This window comes from Amphiura filiformis, chromosome 2 (genome assembly GCF_039555335.1).
Source record: "Amphiura filiformis chromosome 2, Afil_fr2py, whole genome shotgun sequence".
NCBI lineage: Eukaryota > Metazoa > Echinodermata > Ophiuroidea > Amphilepidida > Amphiuridae > Amphiura > Amphiura filiformis.
In genome coordinates, this window is record NC_092629.1 from 78,545,695 (window position 1) to 78,569,405 (window position 23,711).

General features: G+C 37.1%; 2 protein-coding genes across 2 annotated transcripts in view; one reads left to right on the top strand and one right to left on the bottom strand.

Annotated features, from left to right (window-relative positions):
• Positions 1-13,248, bottom strand: part of LOC140146650 (pachytene checkpoint protein 2 homolog) — a 32,470-nt gene extending 19,222 nt beyond the window's left edge. The window contains exons 1-3 of the mRNA XM_072168520.1: positions 13,203-13,248; positions 5,850-6,062; positions 1,095-1,260 (exon numbers count right to left, since the gene is read on the bottom strand). Of these exons, the coding sequence (XP_072024621.1) occupies positions 1,095-1,260; positions 5,850-5,938 (255 nt within the window). The 5' untranslated portion in view covers positions 5,939-6,062; positions 13,203-13,248. The remainder of the gene's footprint in view (positions 1-1,094; positions 1,261-5,849; positions 6,063-13,202) is intronic.
• Positions 13,249-13,469: 221 nt separating this feature from the next.
• The window catches only part of LOC140143605 (bromodomain-containing protein 7-like), a 31,570-nt gene continuing 21,328 nt past the window's right edge, over positions 13,470-23,711 (top strand). Inside the window, 3 exon segments of the mRNA XM_072165421.1 lie at positions 13,470-13,652; positions 22,711-22,937; positions 23,408-23,678. Of these exon segments, the coding sequence (XP_072021522.1) occupies positions 13,601-13,652; positions 22,711-22,937; positions 23,408-23,678 (550 nt within the window). The 5' untranslated portion in view covers positions 13,470-13,600.

Here is a 23,711-nt window from a genome sequence, read left to right on the forward strand (position 1 = left end):
TGGCCACAGTTTCAAAGTTTCACGGTGTAAACACGCATGACCAGAAACTTTCAAAACATAGCCTCAATAGGATTTGCCCATTTGAGCAAAACACATCCCTAAACAGGAATTTAGCGCCGTTTCACAACAAATTTTACCCCTAAACAGTATTGTACCTGAAAGATACAACTAAGCAGAATTTTATCTGAAAGGTACCACCTTTTTGATAAAATAAGCCTTTATAGTGGATATTTTTGTTCATAATTTTCTAATATTTTATGTTTGGGTGATGTCGAGCCGAGGAAACATACCAGGGAAACACGCTTTGTGAAATAGTGGGATCATTATACAGAGATGCCACTTGCTTGTTGAGAAAAATCAGGAACTTGCAGAGTGTACAAAGTGCACTCATTCATTGCAAAAAAAATCCTGAATTTTATGTCTGAAAATAGCAAAAATCAGGAATTCCTGATAAATCAGGAAAAGTGGCATCTCTGATTATAATAACCCCTAACTAAAGCCATGATTTCTCTGTGATACGTAAAAAAAACGAACAAATTCACAGAATTTGGGGTTTGCTCACAGAAAATTGAAAATGCCACAAAATAGTGAAAACTGTTTAAAATGTCTAACTTGTGTGTTGATTTGCAAAATAAAACAAAGAAAAATGTATATTTAGCAGTAATCAACCATCTATTCTAGCATTAATTTTAAGCCCAAAATGCAAGATTCTGGCCATACTACAGTAAAAGGTAAGACAAAGTACAATTTTAAAACATGTTTGTTTGAACTTTTCAGTGGTTTATTGTGGAAAACGGAAAATCACGGAAATCGTCAATTTGTAACACAGATTTTTAATTTTGTAACACGCAGAAATCATGGCTTTACCCTAAAGTTTATAAACAACCCTTGTTCTTAAAAACATGCGTTTTCACCCCCCAAAACGGAATTCGTGCAAATCGCGTTCATTCTCTGGAAAGGAATCTTAATTCATGTTTTTCTGGTCACACGTGTACACTCTGAAACTTGAGTACCCCCCTCCCCTCCCCCCCCCCTCGTACACTACCAGGTATTGATGAGTACCTATATGTGCACCTATCCTATTCCTACCCTACCTGTTTTCCTTTACAATCCAGCTCTGTATCACATATTGCAACACTCTGCACATGCTCTGATAGGAATGGATCATTGAATTCTGTCACAGTAATGTCTCCATACGATATCCTCTGTTTCTCCAGGTATTTACTGACATGTTCCTTGATCACACCGGTCTTCACAGTACTGTGGATTTATAACAAAAGAAATTGGGCCATTCCAATTGAAATGCATACATGTACACCCCCTATGAAATACATAACCTTAATCTTTTAAACACGCGGGTGTGAATCTCAAATGGTGTTACCTGAATGGGTGACTCCATTTGAAATGTGTATCCTGTGTGGGAGATTAAGGTCATGTCTTCCATAGGGGGTGTATGGATTGCAACTGGAATAGCCCATTAATTACTTACGAAGAAAGGGTGGATGGTCTGGCTGAAAGCCTCATACGTACCCCACTATGCCCCATCAAATTGAGATTTTAGCACTTGAAGAAAGCCCATACATTGTACTTTTCTCATAGTCCCAGTAAAATTGGATAAGGACAAGCAAAGGCATCAATAAAATGCTTTGAAAATTTACCTAATTTTTCGATTCCATGGACAAAGGCCAAAAACTGAAAAGAGCAAAAGGCATGGATGTTCTCTGTTTATTTGATAGCAGCATGGCAGTGTTTAGGCTAATGAAAGTCAATTCCTTGTTTCCCGTTACACAATTTTTCATGACTGTGTAGGTGACCATTTCATTTTTCATTATTCATTATTTTATGCCATTTCATTATTGCATCTGTTACAGGTGTAAACCAATAACTACCCATGTATACATGTGATAAATCACAGTTTGTAGTTTACAGATGTAGTTTACAACCACATGAAGGTGATTGTACAACTATTATAAAAAGTTTCACAATATTTTTTACGGAATGAGATCAGTGCAGATCAAAAAGTGCGGGACAGAGAAGTGAGTAGGTATTCATTATTAATTCATTATTAACCATATGGCTCTGGTTTTTTTAACATGTATCAAAAGTGTGAACTGAGAGGGTAAAAATGAAATTGACAGAAGACACTTAAAATATGTCATTTCTCAAAGCAGATGACTTGAATTTTATGAAAATACAAAACTTGGAGCTTAATTCTGTTCATTTGGTCTGTAAACTTTGTAGACCCTTTGGTCAAATGAGATTTTTTCATAAAAAAGCAACTTGTTGCCAAAGCTAGATATTGCTTACTGTAATGCCCATTAGTTACCAAATTAGTTGTCATAGGAAAATAATGAGTCCAAGTTACTATTGTCCAAATATGGCCATTCTGCGATCACTTTTAGGTAACTTTTCAGGCATATGAAACTGAAAAATGGGCAAAATAGCAGGTTTGGGGGTCAAAAATATGCTGTAAATGTAATTAATTTCATCCACATATATTGCTAATCCATATGTGAACAAGGTAATGATAACCAAGTACTGACATATCAAAATAAGTTTGATAATGCCTTTATAGTAAAAATTTAACTCTAGATACTCGTGGGTTTCGGATGTTACATTATTTTGTTAACATGCATTATTTGCAGGTATCTGGCCCTATTTCTAAGCACATATTAATTCAAAAATGTAAATGATAATCACTGTCAGATGATTAAACCTATCACTTGAAAATCTAATCATCATTAAATGATATTTTATCTTACTGAAGAAATTGTTTAATTTAGACGTATATACATGTACTGATATGGCATTTATTCATATACATTGTTACCCACATCCTTATTGTAAATGTGCATTGGACATCATAATAAACCAAATTAATTAGCTCCCTAAAGCATTAAGTTGATAATACAAAGGGCTACACCTTTCTTACAATCATAATCAGGCTTTCTTTTATGTCTTCCCAACTTAAGAGTGTTTCGGATGTTACATTACGTTAACATGCAATTGCAATCTAATTGAACTTATTGAGGGAAACATTTGGGACATTTCATTATTTTAGCATAATATCAATCACTTTGAATCAGAAAACCTGTTGAAATTATTCAAATGATTCAAAATATGTACAAATACGTGTATAATTAATGGCAGTGATTCGGATGTTACATGATGTTAACATTTTTACAAAGTTTGATGGTTGGAAGTTGAATTAACAAACATGAGATTATTGCATATACAACAGGTATGTTGCCATGATGGACACTCAGAAATTTTTTAATGCAAGGCACAATCATTTATCATTTGCACACATATAAAATATGCAAAAACTGATCGTATTAAAACAGCTCATAAGTATGTGTTAACAAATAATTCCCATGAAACTTGTCCTGTTGTAAGAGTATTTTTCTAAGTGGTTAATTTGTTTCCATTGATAATTTATTGTTTTATCGGACATAATGAAGCTGTATGAAGCATAGTAAGTATTTCTCCTGCTTCGTTTCTGGAATATGTGCATAGTGATTCCAATATAGGCCTAACACATGTACATACTTATATATTTTATGTTAAAATTATTACTTTTTTATGAAAATGCAGCTTTTTTCAATTTTGAAATAAATGATTATGACAAAATTGCTACTTAATTATTTTCAATAAGTTTTAGATATCATCTAATGCTAAAATATTATAAAGTTTATTGAAATTACAACTTCATTTTGGACTTGTTAACAAAAATGGGTAACATCCAAACACATTTTAAATCAAAGTATTTTGCTAGTGTAATGGAGAAATATTCAGTGTAAGTTGCTTTTCAAATTAAAAATAAATTTCTTAGGACATGTGTATATGTCAGTAATGAAATTAATTTGAAAGAAGTGAACCAAATTAATTATGTTGCTTTTTATCTTATGTGTTATGCATAGAGACAATAGATATTGTAGAGCTAACAACTTGTATTTTTTTCCACTAGCAAGGTTTACAAAGGTGAAATGGAGTCAGCAATATTAGGAAAATGAGAATGTACAGAAATTCACATTCATTTAAGTGTATATTCTAAAATCTTCTTACAATGCCCTGTTATTGGCCTCACTTTCCGTTAACATTTTGCCTTGTAACATCCGAAACAAACTTGACATATTAACGGTTTGCACACTCAAAGAACAAACCTGGGTATGGTAAAAATATTTCTACTATGGCCTTCCCATGATTTCCAATCCATTTGACCTTTTTATTTCCCCTCTAATTAAATTTCTTCAACAAAATGTCACTCTTTCTGTCTCGGATGTTACATTTGATTCGGATGTTACCATTGTTAACGGAAATGTTGTGTGGCCAACATTTTACATAAAGTCAAGAGGAAGTGAAATCATTTTTCATTTAGATACTTGTTGTCATGTCTACTTCAACTTAATAATGAAAATTCAAAGCTAGTATTGTTCTTCACATAATTATAAGACAATATGTATTCTTTCGGATGTTACAAAACTGTTAACGGAAAATGAGACCCATTTAAGTAATGCTTCACCATAATTTGAAAACATTCAACCGATACAAAATTTGCACTTGCAATTATTTATATTGCCCTGAGGCAAACATTTAAAGTATTTGTGTATGTTTTACATGATAAAACAATCACTTAGACTATGTTAAAAATAGAGCAAGATTGTTAACGGAAAATGTAACGTCCGAAACATAATTTTCAAGTGCTCAAAATTTTTTCATGTTAGAAATTATTTAGGTAAATCTTGGATTTCTTGGATCTTGTACTAACATGTGTTCATAAAATATGGAACAGAATACTCAGAGCTGATCCGGTTTTATTTTGTAAACAAAGCAAATTAGTCACTTTTGTTAGGTTGACAAATTTCCGTTAACAATTGGACATTTGGTCTTGTCACAAGTAAAGAAAGAAAACTGGGACAAATTTTGTTAAGCTATGGGAGATTAGCCTAGGTCTACACTACATAAAAATATAAAAAGTTATCCGGAAATAGGTCATATGTTTCTGCTGGGGTCTCCCAAAGTGTCATTTAGCCTTTTGATACATGTTAAAAAAACCAGAGCCATATACCATGCTCCTACTGCAAAGAAAATCCCTGAAAATCAACAGAAAGATATTTATGATATATTTAAAACCACAATTATTTATTGGTATGTTAAAGTTTGTTAGAAATCAACATTTTATTCAAAATAATGAAATATTTGGCCAGCAATTGGTTTTGAGCGGAGTAGGGTAACGGGAAACTAGGAATCGACTTTCATTAGCCTTAAAGTCAATGACTCATATCAGTTGTATAATTGGGGTTCCCAGGTGAAGAAAACTAAACATACCGGTACCATGGGTGAAAGTAAGGAGTGATGGACCAGGGGCTACTTTTACATAAAAATTGCATCCGGTTCAACAAATTAAACTGGGACCCAGAGGCCATTTCCAATTACCAAGGGGCCAATAAAAATAAAGCTGTGCTGGATGCGTTAAATAAGCACTGCCACTATAGCCAAAATAATAAATTCTCGATCATGAGAGCCAACTTGGGTACGCACAGTTATTTGCGCCGAGCGTACTACGCAAAGACTGGCGCTTGCGGCGCAAACACATCTTTTGAGAATTGACCAATCACACGGTCGTTGCTAGGCAAGGTCAAGGTTCGGTCATGCAGGTTGTGCGATCGTGTTATTCTATGAAATGTACGCTTGCGCAGAAGGTACATCTTCTCATGATCGTGAATTTGTTATTTTGGCTATAGTTGCTTTGAATTTGATATTTTTGGTTCACTATCCAGGGGCCAGTTTCACGAGAAAAGTTTAAAAAGATTAAATACGAAATTAAAAATTGGTGTTGTTCAGCTTACCTGCATGGGCTCTGCGTAACCTCAACATGGACACATGACACAGGTGTATCAGGCAGAGCTTCCTCTAAATCACTCACTTTGTACATCATCAAGGTCAAAGGTCAAATCAGCAGAGTTTTGTGGAACAAGATGGTTTGAAGAGAATTGACGACAATGTTTTCTCTATCTGAATCTGATTGATTTGAGAGAATTTATACGTATCTGCAAATAAAACTGTACATATTTTGGTGTTATAATCACTTAAAAGGCAATTTCTTGAGGGAATAATCGCAATACTGAGCTACGGTACTATTCTAATTGCCGCTATAGCTAAATTAGGTGAGGGGGAAATACAACTATAGGACCTACTTCTCGACTATAAGGTGGAAATTGTGCGATAAATAGGAGTAGGACTTCTCACCTATAAGCAAGGCTACAATGTTTAACAATTATTACAAGCCGACGACGGATGTCGGCTTGTTCTGTCTCTTCTCAATTCTTCTTCTTCTTCTTCTTCTGGCAACCTCGTGACATTTTGCGTGAATTGCCACGTTTCGCCCTAGCTCTCTTATGCTTCGACAGATTTCAACCATACTTGAGCCAAATGACCACTGGACTAGGCCAAACCTTCCATTTGACTTTGACCTTGCTGTGACCTTTGACCTAGCTATAATGGTCAAAAGTGTGATTTCACAAAAAATGCTACTCCTTCCACAAATTTCATGCAATGATCATGTGACTCATGCATATGAATCAACATGTGGCAGTGCTTAAAACTTCCTAAAAAGAATTGAGTTCAAAGGTCATTAAGGGGGTCATTTCCGGTCTGAAAGCTAAAAATATTCAAAAAATCACTGTCTTTACAAAATATATAGCAGAGAGTCGCCATTAGCACACATGCATTGCTACTAGCCAGGGTCTTTAGGATGCCTACAGGTTTGGGGTCAAAGGTCATTAAGGGTTACTTCGGTCAAAAACCAAAAATGTTCAAAAAATTTTATCTCAAAATGTAAACAGACCAGAATAATATAACCAACATACATGAATTAGTGTTCCCTGATGTATGCATGGTATTTTTATTTTGGGGGTCAAAGGTCATTAAGGGGTCACTTCCTGTTTTTAGCTGAATAACTTCAAGAATTTTTATCTCAAGAACTGAACATGTTAGAATTTTTTAATTAAAATTGGAACAATGCATTTTGTCGGTGTACATAAGGTTCTTTTTACATTGAGGTCAAAGGTCATTAAAGGGGTCAAAAGGTCAATCAAAAATTTTCAAAAAATCAAAATCCATGTATAAGTTCCGATTAAGCTGAAATTCACCAGGAATATTTCTTATGACATCCTAAGCACAGTGCAAGAGCAGTTGACCCCATCCGTAACCCAGGGGTCAAGTTATAGGGGTCAAATTGCGGCTTGTATTCAGCGTCTGTTGACTCTAGTTTTTATTCTGTTTTTACCCAGCCTAAGGTAAACATTACACTTCCTGATGTGCCAATTTTCCAACATGAAACCCTTGGCAATATTAAACTTCAGGTTGATAATGTGCTTGACATTCTGAAAAATCTAGATGTTACTAATAAGGCCATAGGACCTGATGGCATATCTCCGCGTGTCTTAAGGGGGTACTACACCCCTTGATAAATTTGTGACTATTTTTGCATTTTTCTCAAAAAGTAATAAAACACTTAAGTAGCAAAAGTTATACATGCATATTATAGGGGCAAGGAATCCAGTTACCGGTACTACATGTACACTGAAATCTCAGTGACTCAAGACAAGTAGTTATTGATTTATTGATCAAATATTGGTTTTCCCTCATTTTTGACTGTAACTCCACAACTGTTGTCTGTGCTGAAATAAACTTTTCAGTGCAGTAGATGTAATCCTTGCCCCTAATATACATTATCTGGTCACGTGTCATATGGTGGGGCACATTTGCGTTACAAACACTGATTTTGATCATTTGTCTTCATTTTCACTTAAATTGATACATGTCTAAAACTATACATCTCACACCAACAAAACTATACATTTTTGGAAAGCTAATGTTCCAAGGAATCCAACAATGCAAAATTGATGTTGGTATACAGAGTGTGTAAGAAAATATATAGGGTGATATCATGAAAAAAAATAATTTTACTAGAAAATTGATAATTTATTGCATTTGCTACTGATATGGAATACCTCTAATGTAATCTAATTTTGTGGCAGGCAACACTATGAGCTTTAATAAAATGTGTACTTTTACTATGTTATGATTGGCCAAAGTGGTGATACAGGGTGTGAAAATGTACGTAACTTTACGCACCAAATGTTGATTACATTTTTGAAAATATTTTCTTTAGAGTGTATCCTACATTTATTTTAACTGCATATTTGGATTCCCTGGGTAAAATGCATTCCAAAAATGTATACTTTTCCTATCTTAGGGTGTATAATTCTCAAGTAACAACAATTTAAAGCCAAAACGCATGTCGTGACTGAAAATCCTTGGCATTTGTGTTAGTGAATAGGGAAAAATTGTGGGTCTTGTGACTTGCAGTTCTCAGTGAGTACTTGAAAACATGAAATAGATCAAACTAATAGTTGAATATGAATAATGAATGAACAAGCTTTGATTTGAGATATGATTTGCATGTATAGCACAGAATTAAGCAATGATAAAATTTAAAATTCAAAAAGATATCATGTTTCCACAACATTTCTCATAGAGATTGCACATACTCCTCTACCGCTTATCCTCTACCGCTTATCCTTCAGGTTTATCCTCGTTAACATTTTAATATTTTTCACTAATTAAACAAATGATAATTTCAAATTGTGAAACATATTTGAAAAGTAGAATAATCAAGCTGTATAATGAGCCCAAACTTTATGCAATTGGACAAAGAATAGCTCTGTACCAACAAGTTAAATCTGGAAGAGGAGAGAAAAATGTAATGCCTCCCACTATTTTGGGGTCCCAACATATGACACATGACCATCTTACTTGTCACCAATGCGCTTTAATTTTTGAGAAAAATGCAAAATAGGCACAAAATTTGCCAGGGGTGTAGTACCACCTTATAGGAATGTGCTAACCAGATTGCATCTCCCCTTTGTCATATTTTTAATATGTCAATTGATTCAGGTAATTTACCCAGTGATTGGTTGAAGGCCAATGTAATTCCAGTCTATAAAAAATCTGATAAGCAAAAAATGACCAGGCGCATAAATCAAGTTCAATTTGCTTATAAGATGAATGGTATTAGGCCTACCCTTGAGAAAATTGATGCCATTTATAAAGATCTTGGTGTTAATGTTTCAAACAGGCTTGACTGGAGTATTCATGTAAAACAAGTGGTTAAAAAGAGCAACCGAAAGATGGGGATGATCATGCGAACAGTTGGTTTTAATGCACCAGTTAAAGTGACTAAGACTCTTTATACTGCCCTTGTCAGGAGTGACCTTGAGTATGGTAGCTGTCTTTGGAGCGGGACTTCAAAACAAAATGTCCAGCTTATTGAAGGTGTCCAAAGACGGGCTACCAAATTCATTATGCACTATCCTGACAAGGACTATAAAGAGCGGTTAGGCAGTCTTGACCTTCTTCCACTATCATCCAGAAGGGAACTTGGTGATCTTGGCTTTTTTCATAGATGGCCATGCGTTTTATACTGGGTACACCAATAGAGGCCGTCAGCCTTTCGCCATCTTGTGGGTACAAATGATACGCGTGTTCATGCGTCGGACACTACGCGCAGGGCGCAGCTTGCCACACAGCTGTTATCACGCAGTGATTTTGCTGTTCACGCATGGAGATAGAATGACCATCGCAGCGTGTACCTACAAGATGGCGGCATATGACGTCACGCTGACGGCCTCTATAGGGTGGAGCAGTACTTTTGTGCAAGATTTTTTGTGCTAATTCTTAGTATTTTTAAGTCAAGGGTGTCACCTACCTAGACAAATTACCTATCAATTTAAAGCTTTTGATGAGACCTTTGTATTGATACCATAACAATTTATGTAGCATAAACCATTCTAAAGTTATTTTGATTTTAGTGAAAACATGACAGGGTGGAGCCGAGGATTGATATGGAGGATTGATATGTAAATTTAACTAAAAATGTCAAAAAAATGGGGGAATATTGATATATATTTGCTTCTTTTAATTGGTTTTATGTTGTAAAGACTTAAGAACAATAATTTAGAAACTAAAAAAGGTAACTCTGTCTTTAAATTTAGTGAATTTCTAATGCAAATCACTTGATTACAGAAAATGCCTTAATTTGCACTGTTTGTGTGTCAATCCCTATTCGGAATGCCTCAAATGTGCGTTTCAAATATGTTTGCACACAGCGAAACCTATAGCAGGTATCAAGATAAAAGTATACATTTTTTTAAAGCTCTTGAGCCCAGGAACTTAAATATGATGTTCTTTTCAGCATAGGGTATAATATATAAAAAATATATCTCACTGAAGATCGAACATTTTTTATGGAAAATATTGCTATTCAAAGTCCACTACCTCCCTAACCAATCTTTCTACTGGAAAACTAATATCATTTTTGGATTCCCTGTTTAATTTCCTGTCAGAAAATGTATACTTTTCTTGTATTTATGGGTTTAGTTAACAAACAATTATATTTGTATCAAAAAGCGTGCATTTTCAAAGAGGAAACAAATTGGAAATTTTGGGTACCGAAAAATCTACCAACTCAAAACACATCGTCAGATGCAAGTTGGGGCAATATGATTTAGATGCAGATAAGTTTGTTGTTTTTAAAAGTAAAACCAACAGAACCATCCCACCACTAGGCTCTCTGCGGATCCTCTTATGTTATCTTTTCAGAGGTGTAAGACTGAATCCCACAAACAATCATACTTCAACCGCATTGTTCCCTTGTGGAACCAGCTGCCTCTGGAAACCAGATTATCCAATTCCATTTCTTCTTTCAAATATCAAGCTCTGGATTTTTGAAGTCTCAATTTTATTCCAAATTTGTTCCTTCTGATACCTGCACTTGGTTTTCTACTTGCCGGTGCCCTAATTGTAGGCCCATTTAAGGTCTTGCCTCTGGCCAGTGTCCGAAATAAGGAAAATGTGGAGGTTGTCCCGAGGATAACTGAAGCATAAATTCTGCTTGTCCCCAAAACATTTTGGTTGTCCCCAAAATGTGTCATATTTAAGAGGTAAAATATAGTGGTTGTCCAGAGGATAAGTACATATCTCAATATGGTTGTCCCCAGTGATTTTTGGACAAGAGGACAAGAGGATAAGCACTTATTTCGAACACTGCCTCTGGCATTCCATTCTTTTTTCCAAATTATTTAGGTCTCTAGCCTAGGTGGGATGGTTCTAGAGGTGAATTTACACCTGTTTATCCCAGCCTATTCGCTGGTCTTTTAACATGTTTTTATAAAAAAAGCTTTTATATTTATGCCTGGTCGTGCGTCATGAATTGGGGTATAGGAAAAGGTGGTGGTGTTACATTTTTTTTTAAATTTCAGGACGTTTTGGCCCAGATCTCAAGAATTTAGAGGGCTACTGAACTAGAAATGGTTTCATTTTGTTGCTAATTTATCTACCTAAAACTGTGGAAAGTAAAAACTTCACACTGGATTTACTTTTTGAGATATTGCAAATCAAACGATGCAAAGTCAGGGGTGGTGGTGCCTACGGTTGAGGTGCCTACGGTTGAGGCGTGTGTTAAAGTATAGGGAATATTGATTTTCAGTGCCTCTCAAATTTATTTTTTACTGTAACTTCACAACCCAGCAAGGTATTAGGATGGATTATGTACCATTGTTTTGGTATTTATGTCTAGTAGGTAACTTGACCAATTTTACTCCAAGCTGGTTTAATTTGTTGTTAATGTGCTGCATTCTGTGTCATGGGTTCTAGGCTTTTCCTATACGTTACTGTACTAAGCATGCATTTGTGCTCCGAAATGTTCTGAATGTCATATTACTTGAAGAAGTTACCCTACTTCTGTAATAGTTTATATTTTTAGAAGGAAATTTGATGAGGAATTCAAATATGCCATTGGTTTTTGTGTAGGACATGAAGGAAAAAAGTTTTGATTGAAAATGTCATAAAAATCATAAAAATTTATGTATGACTTTTGAACACCCTGTATCTCAGTTAGACTACATAACTCATCATTACAAGTTTGCTTTTTTTGAGAGCCTACAATGTTATTAGCACATCTAAAAAGGTTTTAGCAGAACAGGTGTTTATGTTAGTGAGTAAGAGAGGAACCAATTTGTTTACTTTTTGAACTAAAATGTAACTTTTCCACCCTATATAATATTTGTGGCACCCCGTATATCAACTTAAAAGTTGAACAATTGTCTTCCTTACACTTTCAGCTTTATGGTGATATAAAACTTTTAGGTTTCTGACAAACATGAGATGAATTACAATCATTTTTGTGTGAAAGCGTGATTATTTTTCTAATTTTGAGCATGTAACGCATTTGGCCCCCAGTTCATGACACACGACCTTATATTTGTCAAAATTTTGATGTGCAATAACTATATACATGTGCCAGTGATGAAGTCTAATAAATAAATAAAATAAATAAATAAATATCGACACCGAGCTATTCTCAAGACTACACCAGGATGTGGTCACTAGGCCTATTCTTGTCCATTCAATGGGGGCGATTTAATGAATAGGCCTACATTTACATTGATAGTAAGGTCTGAATTTTACACAAACATCCTGTGCACATCGATCGTATACATCCACAATGCGTTGCATTGGCGCTATAGCTATAAATTAGGGGGCGAGATGGCACGTAGGCGAAATGGCGTGTAGGCGAAGTGCATTGTGGGCGAAGTGTCCTGTATTCGAAATGATAGCTCTGTACAATTGTACAAAATATACATTTTGTTATATAGGCCTAAAATTTTGTGCACAAAAATGTGTTTCCATACATTACGCAACCAAGTTGGGATGTAATACACATACGGCCATGCTCAAGTTGTTGGTTATCATTCATGGTTATTTTGTTTTATAATAAGTTCTGCGCATAACATTCAACGCAAATGAACGCGACTCCACCAACTTTTTTGGGTGGCGAGTTCAAGACACATGACATCATGTTCAACTTACAGTTCAATTCTCACTCATATTTATTTTCACATTAATCATCATTCATGATGAATCATGTACTCACGGTCACTGAACATGCTGAATGAAATAATGGATTGATGGAAATTTTAAGCTTATGCAAAAACGTAGTCAGGAACGGCTATGATGACGGACATTTACGATTACGCAGTGCTAGATTTTTACTTCAACTTATGGTTAAGAAGTTAATTAACCATTATAACACATTTAACCCCGTTTTCTTCATCTTAATAATCTTAAACACAACTTACACTTCGGCTAAAAATTCACAGTCAGGCAAAAACATTTCAAAACTTCCGCTCTAGGTCAATAAAGCCGGAAGTTAAAAGTTAGGTCATTTTGCTTTCATTAATAAATCTAAATCATTCAAATACTAATATAAAAATAGAAACTGTATTAAATACGATTTTTTTTAATTATGTCATTCTAATGTTTCGTTTTATTCTATGTATTTGCATTGAATAAATATATCAAAATTACAAAATTACTTCTGAGCGAAATGCATTGTGGGCTAAATTCATGGCGTCTGCCAAAAGGTTGTGAAGGAAAAAAATACTGGTAATATTTTTGTATTGTAGAGCACAACACGGTTTTGTTTTAAAATCGAAGATATTTATTTCCAAGCGGAAATAACACTTTAATAACCACGATGGGTAAAAAGCATAAAAAGAAAGTTAAACCAGAGAAAACAGCCATCGAAGGTAAGCTTCCGACACTCTCTTTGTTATTTATATGGGTATCTATAGGTGCCGAATTTGGCAACCTTTTCATTTCACTGATGTCAGAATAAAGGGTTGGTAATAGACGCTTGCTGTTCGTATCTCTGTGCTGGTACAGAAAATTATAGCTGAATGTATTGTCCATCACCGAGTGATTGTGATGCACACCGCTTTTGGGCAATCACCGAAATTTGAATGTTGAATAAATGTTAAAATCAGTGACCCGGCAGCACAAATGAGCCGTAAATTCCCTTATTGTATTCTGAGTTACGGTGTAAAACGTGTACGAATGTCATATTCAACGGTAACTTGCTGGCCCGACATCCGTCTCATTTTCATAGTCAAAAACTAATCAATAATCCTATTGTTGAAGTGGATAATAAGCTTCTACCTTAGATTAGTCACGATTATCGCACTTTCAGTTTCCCACAGCGTTTGAGCGGGAATTGGATTGCCTACTTTTTTCGATGTCTAGTGAGCAAATTTTTTCAATATTTTGAGAAAATGATGTCAAATTTTCTATTCTGTATTGTTTGGTAATAATGTCTTTTGCCAATAGTATGTTTAAAGTTGTAATTTTGTGTTTTTGATCGCAAAGATCGGATATTTTCGTTCCCGATTCGAATTCTGAACCCTTCGCAAAGGTGCCGCTTTCGGCAGAACTTTGACGATAATTTTGCCTTTTTGGACACTAAAATGCTTTCGATCCCAGAAAATAGTGTATGGTTTTGTATGGTGTAGTATTCTACACACACAAATTAAACTGTATGCTTTTGTATGGTCTAGTAGTTACATGTTCACCAACCGTATGGTTTTGTATGGTGTAGTGTTTAACATATATTAGCTGTGTCTTGTTTTGTAGGCCATGGTATAGAACCAGATGTTTCACTGTTGTGTTGTTTTGTATGGTGTAGTACTGAAATGATATTTGGCTCTGTGTGTATTGATATGGACCCATGCAGTAACCACTACACCATACAAAACAATACAACAGAAAATAGTGAAAGTTGTGTATTGTTTTGTATGGTGTAGTACTCTGCACAAATCAAACTGTATGATTTTGTATGGTCCAGTAACAAACAAGTTCACCAATTGTATGATTTGTATGGTGTGGTAATACTATATGTAGGATCATATATTACGCCTAAAAAAAAAAAAAAAAAAAATAATAAATTGAATTGAATAAAATGAAAAAAAAACCCCTCTAGGGTCGGGCCTAATTTTAGGGTCGGTTGGGTTACACCAATATATCTAGCTGATAAACCACAGCACAACTAGGGACATATTTATTATACTGTATTGTCTAGCTGATAAGCCACAGCTCAACTAGTTTCATATATATTATACCGTAATGTCTAGCTGATAAACCAGGGTGCAACTAGTGTCATATATTATACTGTAATGTGCAGCTGATAAACCACAGTGCAACTAGGGTCATATATTTTACTGTAATGTCTAGCGGATGAACCACAGTGCAACTAGAATACTATGCAATGTCATTGAAATAAGCTACTGAAGGACTTTTGATGTTATAAAAATGTCATATAATTATTTGTGGTTTTTTTTTGGAGGGGTGGTAATTAATTCGTAATTAATTCTTTTATTATATTAAAAAGTAAATTATGCTTCACTTTTTGTCAATTGTTTTTGCAGCCCCCAACCCGAAAATTTTAACCAGAATACTATTTTTGGATAATTGTTTGATTTTTTTTTTAATCAATTAATTTTGGGGTAGAATCGGCAAGTTCATTATACTAACTTATGAACTTCTCGGAACCGCGACGGGAACGCTTCTACCTTGATCCCCATCTTTTGGATTTTTTTTTTGTGCTTTTTTTGGTAGCATCAAGACTGTCCTGGCGCTTAGGCAAGGGTACCACATCCAAGTCCCCCAGGACAATCTATCACTTGCACATTTTTTTATTTTATTTTATTTTTTTTTAGCTAAGAACTGTCTTGGCGCTTAGGCAAGACGAACGCACATCTAAGTCCCCCAAGACAATTAATAACCTTTTTTAAATACCGGGTACAATAATATATATACATGCATGCCACAGTAAGCTATGAAAAAACAGCACATTATTTTGCCAAATACAGAAAAAGAAGTGGCCAAAAATACAAATTGTGGCATGACTATGGCCTAAAGATGAAGGATGCACCAGACAGGTCAGCTAATAAAAGAAGATCAAGCACCAGTTGGCACCCATACTAGGTTATAAATTGACAAAGCAAGACACTTTGCCCATATGGGGATCGCCGGTCAACGTCAAATGGAAGATCCAAATGACCAAACTAGTCTGTAGTAAGTTGACAGCATCCAGCGCCTCTAACCCTACCATGTAGCTCTGGAATCACAACTAACCCTTGCCAACTGGAGTTGATTTGGTGAAGAAATGAGAACAAGTAAAAGGAAAGATTAGCTGACCTGTCTCCTCACACTGAGACGACCTGACACACAACGCTCAGTCCTGGAGCAGTCCACATTTAACCAGTAGGCACTGTGGAATGACTGACCCTCTTAACTCTTCCATCACATTTAATCGGACTCTTCAGAGGTAGTCTCAACATCCAGCCAAGGAGCATCATGATGGAGCTGGTAGCATTGTGTTCCCTTGCAGAAATGCACATTGCAAACAGCACAACCAAATCGTGAGACTATAGGATTTCCTGATTTGGTCGTCTTGCCCACCTTTTTGCACCAGCAGCATCTCTTCGGATACTCGGCGTCCATCTTTACTAAACCACCATGACCACCGTGAGCATTTGCAGCCGCAACTGGTGCAACAGAGGATGCCCGCTGTTGTTTTTGAGGCATGCCCTCGGCAAATCCAGCGATCAGCCCAACCGCAAGATCAAGTGTGAAGTCAGCATGAGATGAGCTCCCGAAATCATCGTCATCGCTGTCCGATGAATCACCTGATGAGGCCTGAGAATCAATGCTGACGGAATCAGAGTCGTTATCCATCTCTAGAACTGTTAGCTCTAGATGGGCGTTACAACTTCTAGAAGTCCCTGCTGGTTGTGTGCGCCTTGTTGCAGCAGCTGCCTCTGCAGCCTCTCTGCTCAACTTAAAACAGATGTAGGCATTCACTCGGCTGCATCCATGAGGAAGAATAAAGTTGCTTCCACCATTTCTGCGACTTGCGGGCGCATGTGTGGTACGATCTCAGTTGATCATGCCGATCAACTCCACCCATGTTTTTTGTGTAACTAATTGCTTGTCGAGGTGCATGAATCGCCTTCTGTACTCGTTTCTGTTGCCCAGCTTCCTTTACCTTTCGTGTCAGGGTGTCCGAAGGTTGGCCATATAGTTGATGAGCAGTTGACAGAAACTGCACCACCTTGCTGTCTTTCCATATCACGCAGGTCAGCTGTCCTTTCTGTCTGCCATAGAAGAGACCCCCGATCTGCCTTTGCCATGGCGGCGATGGTCTTGTGGTCTGGGATCTTGACACTGTTGGATAGAGCCAGTGGTAGCCCCTTGCTGTTCGATTTCACAGCGCCAGTGATGTATGTCTTCTTTTGTAGAAGCTCTTCAGCCACAGCCACGCTAGTGTACAGCTTGTCTGTGTAAAATCGATGGAAGACGTCCAGATATGGACTTGTTACCTCCATAACAATCTCCTTCATCGTCACTGCTGTATTGGTTGGAGATGTTGGATGGATCATGAAATTACACATGTATCCAGATGCCGACTGCACTTCATGCAGATCGCATACAGCTTAAATCCAGCTCTAATAGGCTTCAAAGGCATAAAAACTTCTTACACCATGCAAGAAACCCCTTATATTTAACCATGGCCTCATCCAGAGCGAGGTCTGATGCGGATTGAAGCGGCGTAGGCAGTTTCTGTTCACCTCGTCCCAGACATTCTGAATATGAAACAGAGGATGAGCCTTCTTACTGCAGTAGCGGTGAGATTTATCTTCTATATTGTCAGGGGACTCATCTGGATCCTGGCACGCCACACATTGTGAGATTCTCTCGAACCTTGTCTTAGTCATAGTCCTCGAAACCAGCTGGTTGTGGTAGGCTGGGTGTGTAGACCAGTAGTCTTTTTGTGTTGGGACTTTAACCAAGCCCATCACAATTCTCAGGCCAAAATAAGCTCGAACCTCGGCTTCTGTTGTAGGTCTGAACCCGGCCCTCTTCAGCAGCTTGAGGTCCACTTGGCTATCTCTATAAATAGCCAAGATGAAAAAAATCTTAAAAAAGCTCTGCTGGTGAAGATGTAGGGGTGATTTTGAAGGTTGGTCCCCTTGGTGTCGGCCCATCAAAGTCCTCGACCTTCACATGGCTCCCTTCTGCCGTCCAGTCATCGTCATCACTAACGTGGACAGAAGATGCTGGTGGAACAACTCTTTTCTTTTTGGCTTGGTTGTGTTCGCAGAGGAATATTTGTAGCAGGGAGATCCACCTCTTCACTCTCATAGTCTGTGGCTGGCCGGTTCGTCTTCTTTGTTTTCTTCTTAGCCTTCTTAGCAGGCAGATCCAGCTCTTCAGTTTCAGACTCTGTGGCTGGCCGGTTCGTCTTCTTCATCTTCTTTGTCTTCTTCTTAAGCTTCTTAGCCATTGAACTCTCACCAGGGACAGAATCGTTGTATCTCCTAATGGCTGCCCAATTTGCAGCACTTCTTCTCGATCCTCCTCCTCCTGATCTTCTTTAGACTTCGCAGTCTCTATGATCCCATGGATCTTTGATTTTGTGAGCGGTGAGCATGCCTCCTGCTTCTTCTTCTTCTTTTTCCTCTTCTCCACCTGAGAAGCTTCTTCCTCTTCGCTCACATCTTCCATTGCCCTTTCCTCTCGACTTCTCTTCACTCTCTTCTCTCGCTTTTTCCCTAGAACTTCATCCAGGAATATCTCCTGCTCGTTGTCATGCAAGTTTGACTGCAAGTCTCTAAGCTCACGTGCAGACATCTTGACTGGATGAGAGTCACGAAGAAAGGGAATGATTTTGAGCTTGGGACCCCTATATATATACTTTTTTCCCCGCCATTTTAAGTCACATGATGTATCCTGCATTGCTATTGGACTATTTTCCGCTATATGCAAATTGGGATGATAATTAAATAACATTGTTCTTTAACATGTAAATCTGCTTTAAACATGTAAATCATCAATGTATCATGTGACTTGGAATGGCGGCAATGGTTATGTAATCATTGCATGCCATTCCAAGTCACATGATAGATTGAATTCAGTGAAGAATTTGAATTTACATGTTTTCAATTGAATAAATCATGTAACTTGAAGAAAATTAGCATAAAGGCGGGAATGGGTCTTTCATTTTACAGAATAACATTGAATTGAATACATCAGGTGACTTGAAAATTAGCATAGTGGGAAAGGGTCTACTCTTTTATGCTACACATCACATGACTTGAAAATTAGCATATGGCAGGAGAAATGCCTATATAAACAGTGGAAAATATATAGTGGATTCATTTTATCATGGACGCCCACAGCGAGCAAGTGCCAGCCGCACACCCTGCACATGTGGAAGACGCAAGTTCCCCAGCGATACAAAGCGGATTGGAGGCTTCACGTTTAGAAGGCCTCATCCTTGTGTCCTATGCTTGGAACATGGGCGTCTAGTGCACTGCTCACCCTAATGGGATGTGCGGTTTGCAAGATGTTTTTATGCTGGCGCTGTCACAGGCACTGGCATGAACATTTAAGGTCAAGGGGGCCTAATGTTTAAACTTTTGAAAAACAAAGATTTGGAAAAGAAAAAAAAACACAAAAAATCAAAAAAAAAAAAAAACCCAAAAAAACCACCCCTCCCACTAGCCTTTTGAATGAGAGAGCTTAAGGTTTCAGTCCTTTTGCCTCTAAAGCCATGTATGCTTATATTAAAAATGTTGACACTCTACAATTGGGAGCAGTTAAATTATAATTGTCTTCTTTTTTAGTGTAAACAAACATGAAGGGGATTTCCTAGTGTAAATATAATTTAGACCTAGATTTAGGCCTACATGTCAAAAACATAATGCAAAATAATTAGACTGTAAAATTTAAATCATAATCACTGAATAAATCATAATCTTTCTTTTGAAGGAAGCAAGACTTTTAAGATCTGGATTTAACCAGAGAAGATTACATCTTATTATTGAGATGCTGTTCTTTCCTTCTTACAAAATACTAGTATGTAAGTTAGTGGTCACTAATACCATTATAACACCTGAACGATTTACTACACTAGAATTTGGTGTACTTAGTATAACAATGAGGATGTCAGAAGGAAGTATAATGAACTTGCCGATTCTACCAAAATAAATTGTTTTATAGGTCAAACAAATCCAAAAATTCTGGTTCAAATTTTCAGGTTGGGGCTACAAAAACAATTTACAAAATAAAAAATGGAGCATAATAAACTTTTAGATACAGTATTACGTATTAAATTTGAATTAATTACAAATTAATTACCCCCCCAAAAAAAAAAACCACACACACAAATAATTAACATAAAACATCAAAAGTCCTGCAGCTTATTTCACTGACACAGTAGGCCTACATAGTATTTACAACTAGTTGCGCTGTGGTTTATCAGCTAGACATTACAGTATAATATATGACCCTAGTTGCACTGTGGCTTATCAGCTAGACATTACGGTATAAATATGACCCTAATTGCGCCGTGGCTTATCAGCTACACATTACAGTAGAAAGAAAATGGCTAGGGATATTGCTACTGTAGGGGTTAGCCTTTGTATTGTTTTGTATGGTGTAGTAGTTACCATTAGGAATCCCTGCATGGTTTTGCATCAGCTCAATTCAGCTGTGTGGTTTTGTATGGTGTAGTAGTTACTTACTGGAATACCTTTGTATGGTTTTGTATGGTGTAGTAGTTACTAGGGGAATGTCTGTGTTGTTTTGTATGGTGTAGTAGTTTACTAGTTTATAAATGCCTGTATGGTTTTGTATGGTGTAGTGGTTATCATTTTTAGGCCTGTATGCCTGTATGGTTTTGTATGGTGCAGTAGTTTACTACTTCTAATGCCTGTATGGTTTTGTATGGTGTAGTAGTTTCCCACTTAAATGCCTGTATGCTTTTGTATGGTGTAGTGGTTATAATTTGTTGCAAGTCTGTAAGCAAATTTGTATGCTTTTGTATGGTGTAGAGTTTAAGTGAAATTGTATTGTATTGTTTTGTCTGCCCTGGTGGCTACTGTGAAAAACCAGGTAGGAGGTTAGGGTTAATTTTGTTTCAACCGAGTCTTAAATTAGCAAGCACAATACGGTTGGTACCACTTTTATATACATTGATAAAATTTTAAAGATTTTTTTCAAGTTTTTAACCGGTATAAGCGTTAAGTGTGTATTTCCATTGACATCCAAAATGGGAAATACTGAGTCTGATGGACATAGGAACGGCGTCCATGAGACTCAGCGAGTCTACCTTAGATGGCTATAGAACTTTTAATAGCTCGGGTCTTTGTTTGCTTTTGCTAATCCTGTTCGAGTGGTGGGTTACCAGGCATTGTATTTTGTACAGGTATGCATAACCAACAATTAACAATGAGAGAACTTTCTTAAGCCTCGTTGACTTGGGGATGATTTGAAATGACCGCCAATTTATTATGACTGTATATTTATTGCCAGCAATGTGGAAAAAGAGACACATGTAAAAACGTAAAAAGCTATAATTTTGTTGAAGGAGTAAAGTTTATCAAACCATGATAACCCCGCTTCTGGATATCGTTTGAAGTCAAATGATATACCATTTAAATTAAGTTTATGATGTTTATTTTTTAAACACGAAATAAAACAAAATTGACCGGGGGAGGAATTTACGGCTCATTCGCCGTGGACGGTCACAAATGATGATGATCACAAAATGTGCAGCGCATCGGCATCGCCGTACCGTCGCGTACGTACCGCCCATCGGCATCACTTGTGCCAACTGCCAATCATCATCATGCAATGACCGTGTTGGTTGCTTTTTGCATAAGGCCAAGTAAAATAAAAAACATGTTTCACGTCCGGGTTTTTGAAAAAAAGGAGGAAGAGTGTTTATGTTTCCATCTTCCCCCTTCAGTGCTATTGTTTGAGATTTTCCAGTGGCAAGTCCTTGCTTTGTTTTCTTGTAGCTTTTGTTATCTTCAAGAGTTTTCTGAATCATCTTTGTGTTGTGTGCGCGGATTTCTGGATAGTATACTAAATAGCAACAGAGCCCGAAGGTTATGCCCAGCGCGGTCACGTCACACTCGGTGTGACGTGCCCTGAACTCCAAATAACTTTCGTAAGCGACAGACATATTGCAGGAAAGCGTGCCAATTTAAGCTTCCTGTAATATCTATTGCACATGACGTACAAAGTCACAAACTTACAAACTTCAATATGAACATCAAATACACCAGACCAGCTGTTAATCATTACCGATCCTTCAGAACGTTTTACTCTTGCAGCTGTTTGATGTAAAATGCGACTTCGCTATCTCCATTTTCCCTATCGAAACGTCAGGCGTTGTTTACAATTTTACCGGAAATGTGGGAAATCGCCAGGCCTTCTTCTGGAAATGCGCAAGGCATTGTGGGAAATTGTCAGAGCTGTGCACGTTGTGTAGCCTAAGTTCCTTGGCCCCGATCTCGAAACAATAAACATGGCGGAATAAAATGACCGTGCATAAGCAGTAAAGGGACTGGTGGATCAAACCTATGTAACTCATCGGTCTGACAAGGTCAGGTCATTACGCATCATCAGAGTTGGTAAATACGTCATCTGCTTTACGCCATTGTTGTAGCCGAGAGAGCAAGCGTGAGGTCTGGACACTTTTCGTGTTCTGGTCATTTGTCATAAATATATTGGCGATGTCCAGTATTTAAGGGCACTTTTTACATACAGGTACGTTTGCTTGTGATAGGGTAGATTCGATAGCTGTACAAATTGTACAAAATATCAATTTGATAATGACCTCAAATTGTTTACAAAAATATATTTTTCCATACGTTGTCATTGTATCCAGTTGTTCGACGTTTACCCGAAGGTAGTGCTAATTTTACATCTGAACTCGTCATGATATTTTCGTTATTTTAGGAGATGCACCGTCACCGGCACCATCATCAGTTGCAAGTACCAGTATGTCAGAGCCTCCATTAAAGTTAGTGTTGAAGGTTGGGGGAACCAAGAGTCAGACAGGGACCAACGAGTCATACAATATTCAAGAGAACACTGCCAGTGATGCATCCACAACTCGAGAACAACACCCCAAGAAGAAGAAAAAGAAAAAGAAGTCAAACAATGAGAAACACAGCAAGAAGAAGGTACTATCCTGTTTTTTTCCTGGAGGTTTAAAACATTACTTTTGAAATTAAATGGATAGTTTGATTTTGCTAAGAAAAATTATTTAAAACTAAGCCTAATTACTGGTACATGTAGGCCCCTACATGTAATTACCCCCTTTGGCTAATTTCACTCCCAGCTGGCCATACCCACCCCAATGATAAACCAAAGAGGATATTAAATTAAAATCAACCGATAGAAATATGTTATTAATGCTATTATATGGAACCTTGGCACACTTTTCACACCATGTTGACAGATCTGTCAATAGGGGATCAGCACTGAACACAATTCTGAATGCCAATAACTGATCAAATGGCCCACTCTTGGTAGAGTACATGTAGTCCTACAAAATTGTATTTACTGATTGTGATACATGTATGTTTACAATTGACCATTTTCCAATTATTTTGGTGTCTAATTTAATATATTTTCTCTCTCTACCCACCAGGATAAAACGGCCACAAAACGAGAATACGAGTCGTACGAATCCCACGAAACCAACAGCCAAGAGGATGACGATTATAGCCGCGATGGCACCACCATGGAGGAAGACAACAATGACGACACGGTGGTAGAGACAGAAGAAGATATGGAGACGGAAAGCGCTCCTCCCAAGGCTAAGAAGGCATTGCTGATGTCTCCTGCTAGAACTGAGGGTGATACTAGTGATGAGAAGAAAGCGACACCTGCTAATAGGCCTGTAAGGGAGAAAGACGCTGGTGAGTAACTGCATAAACAGATTTATTATTTTA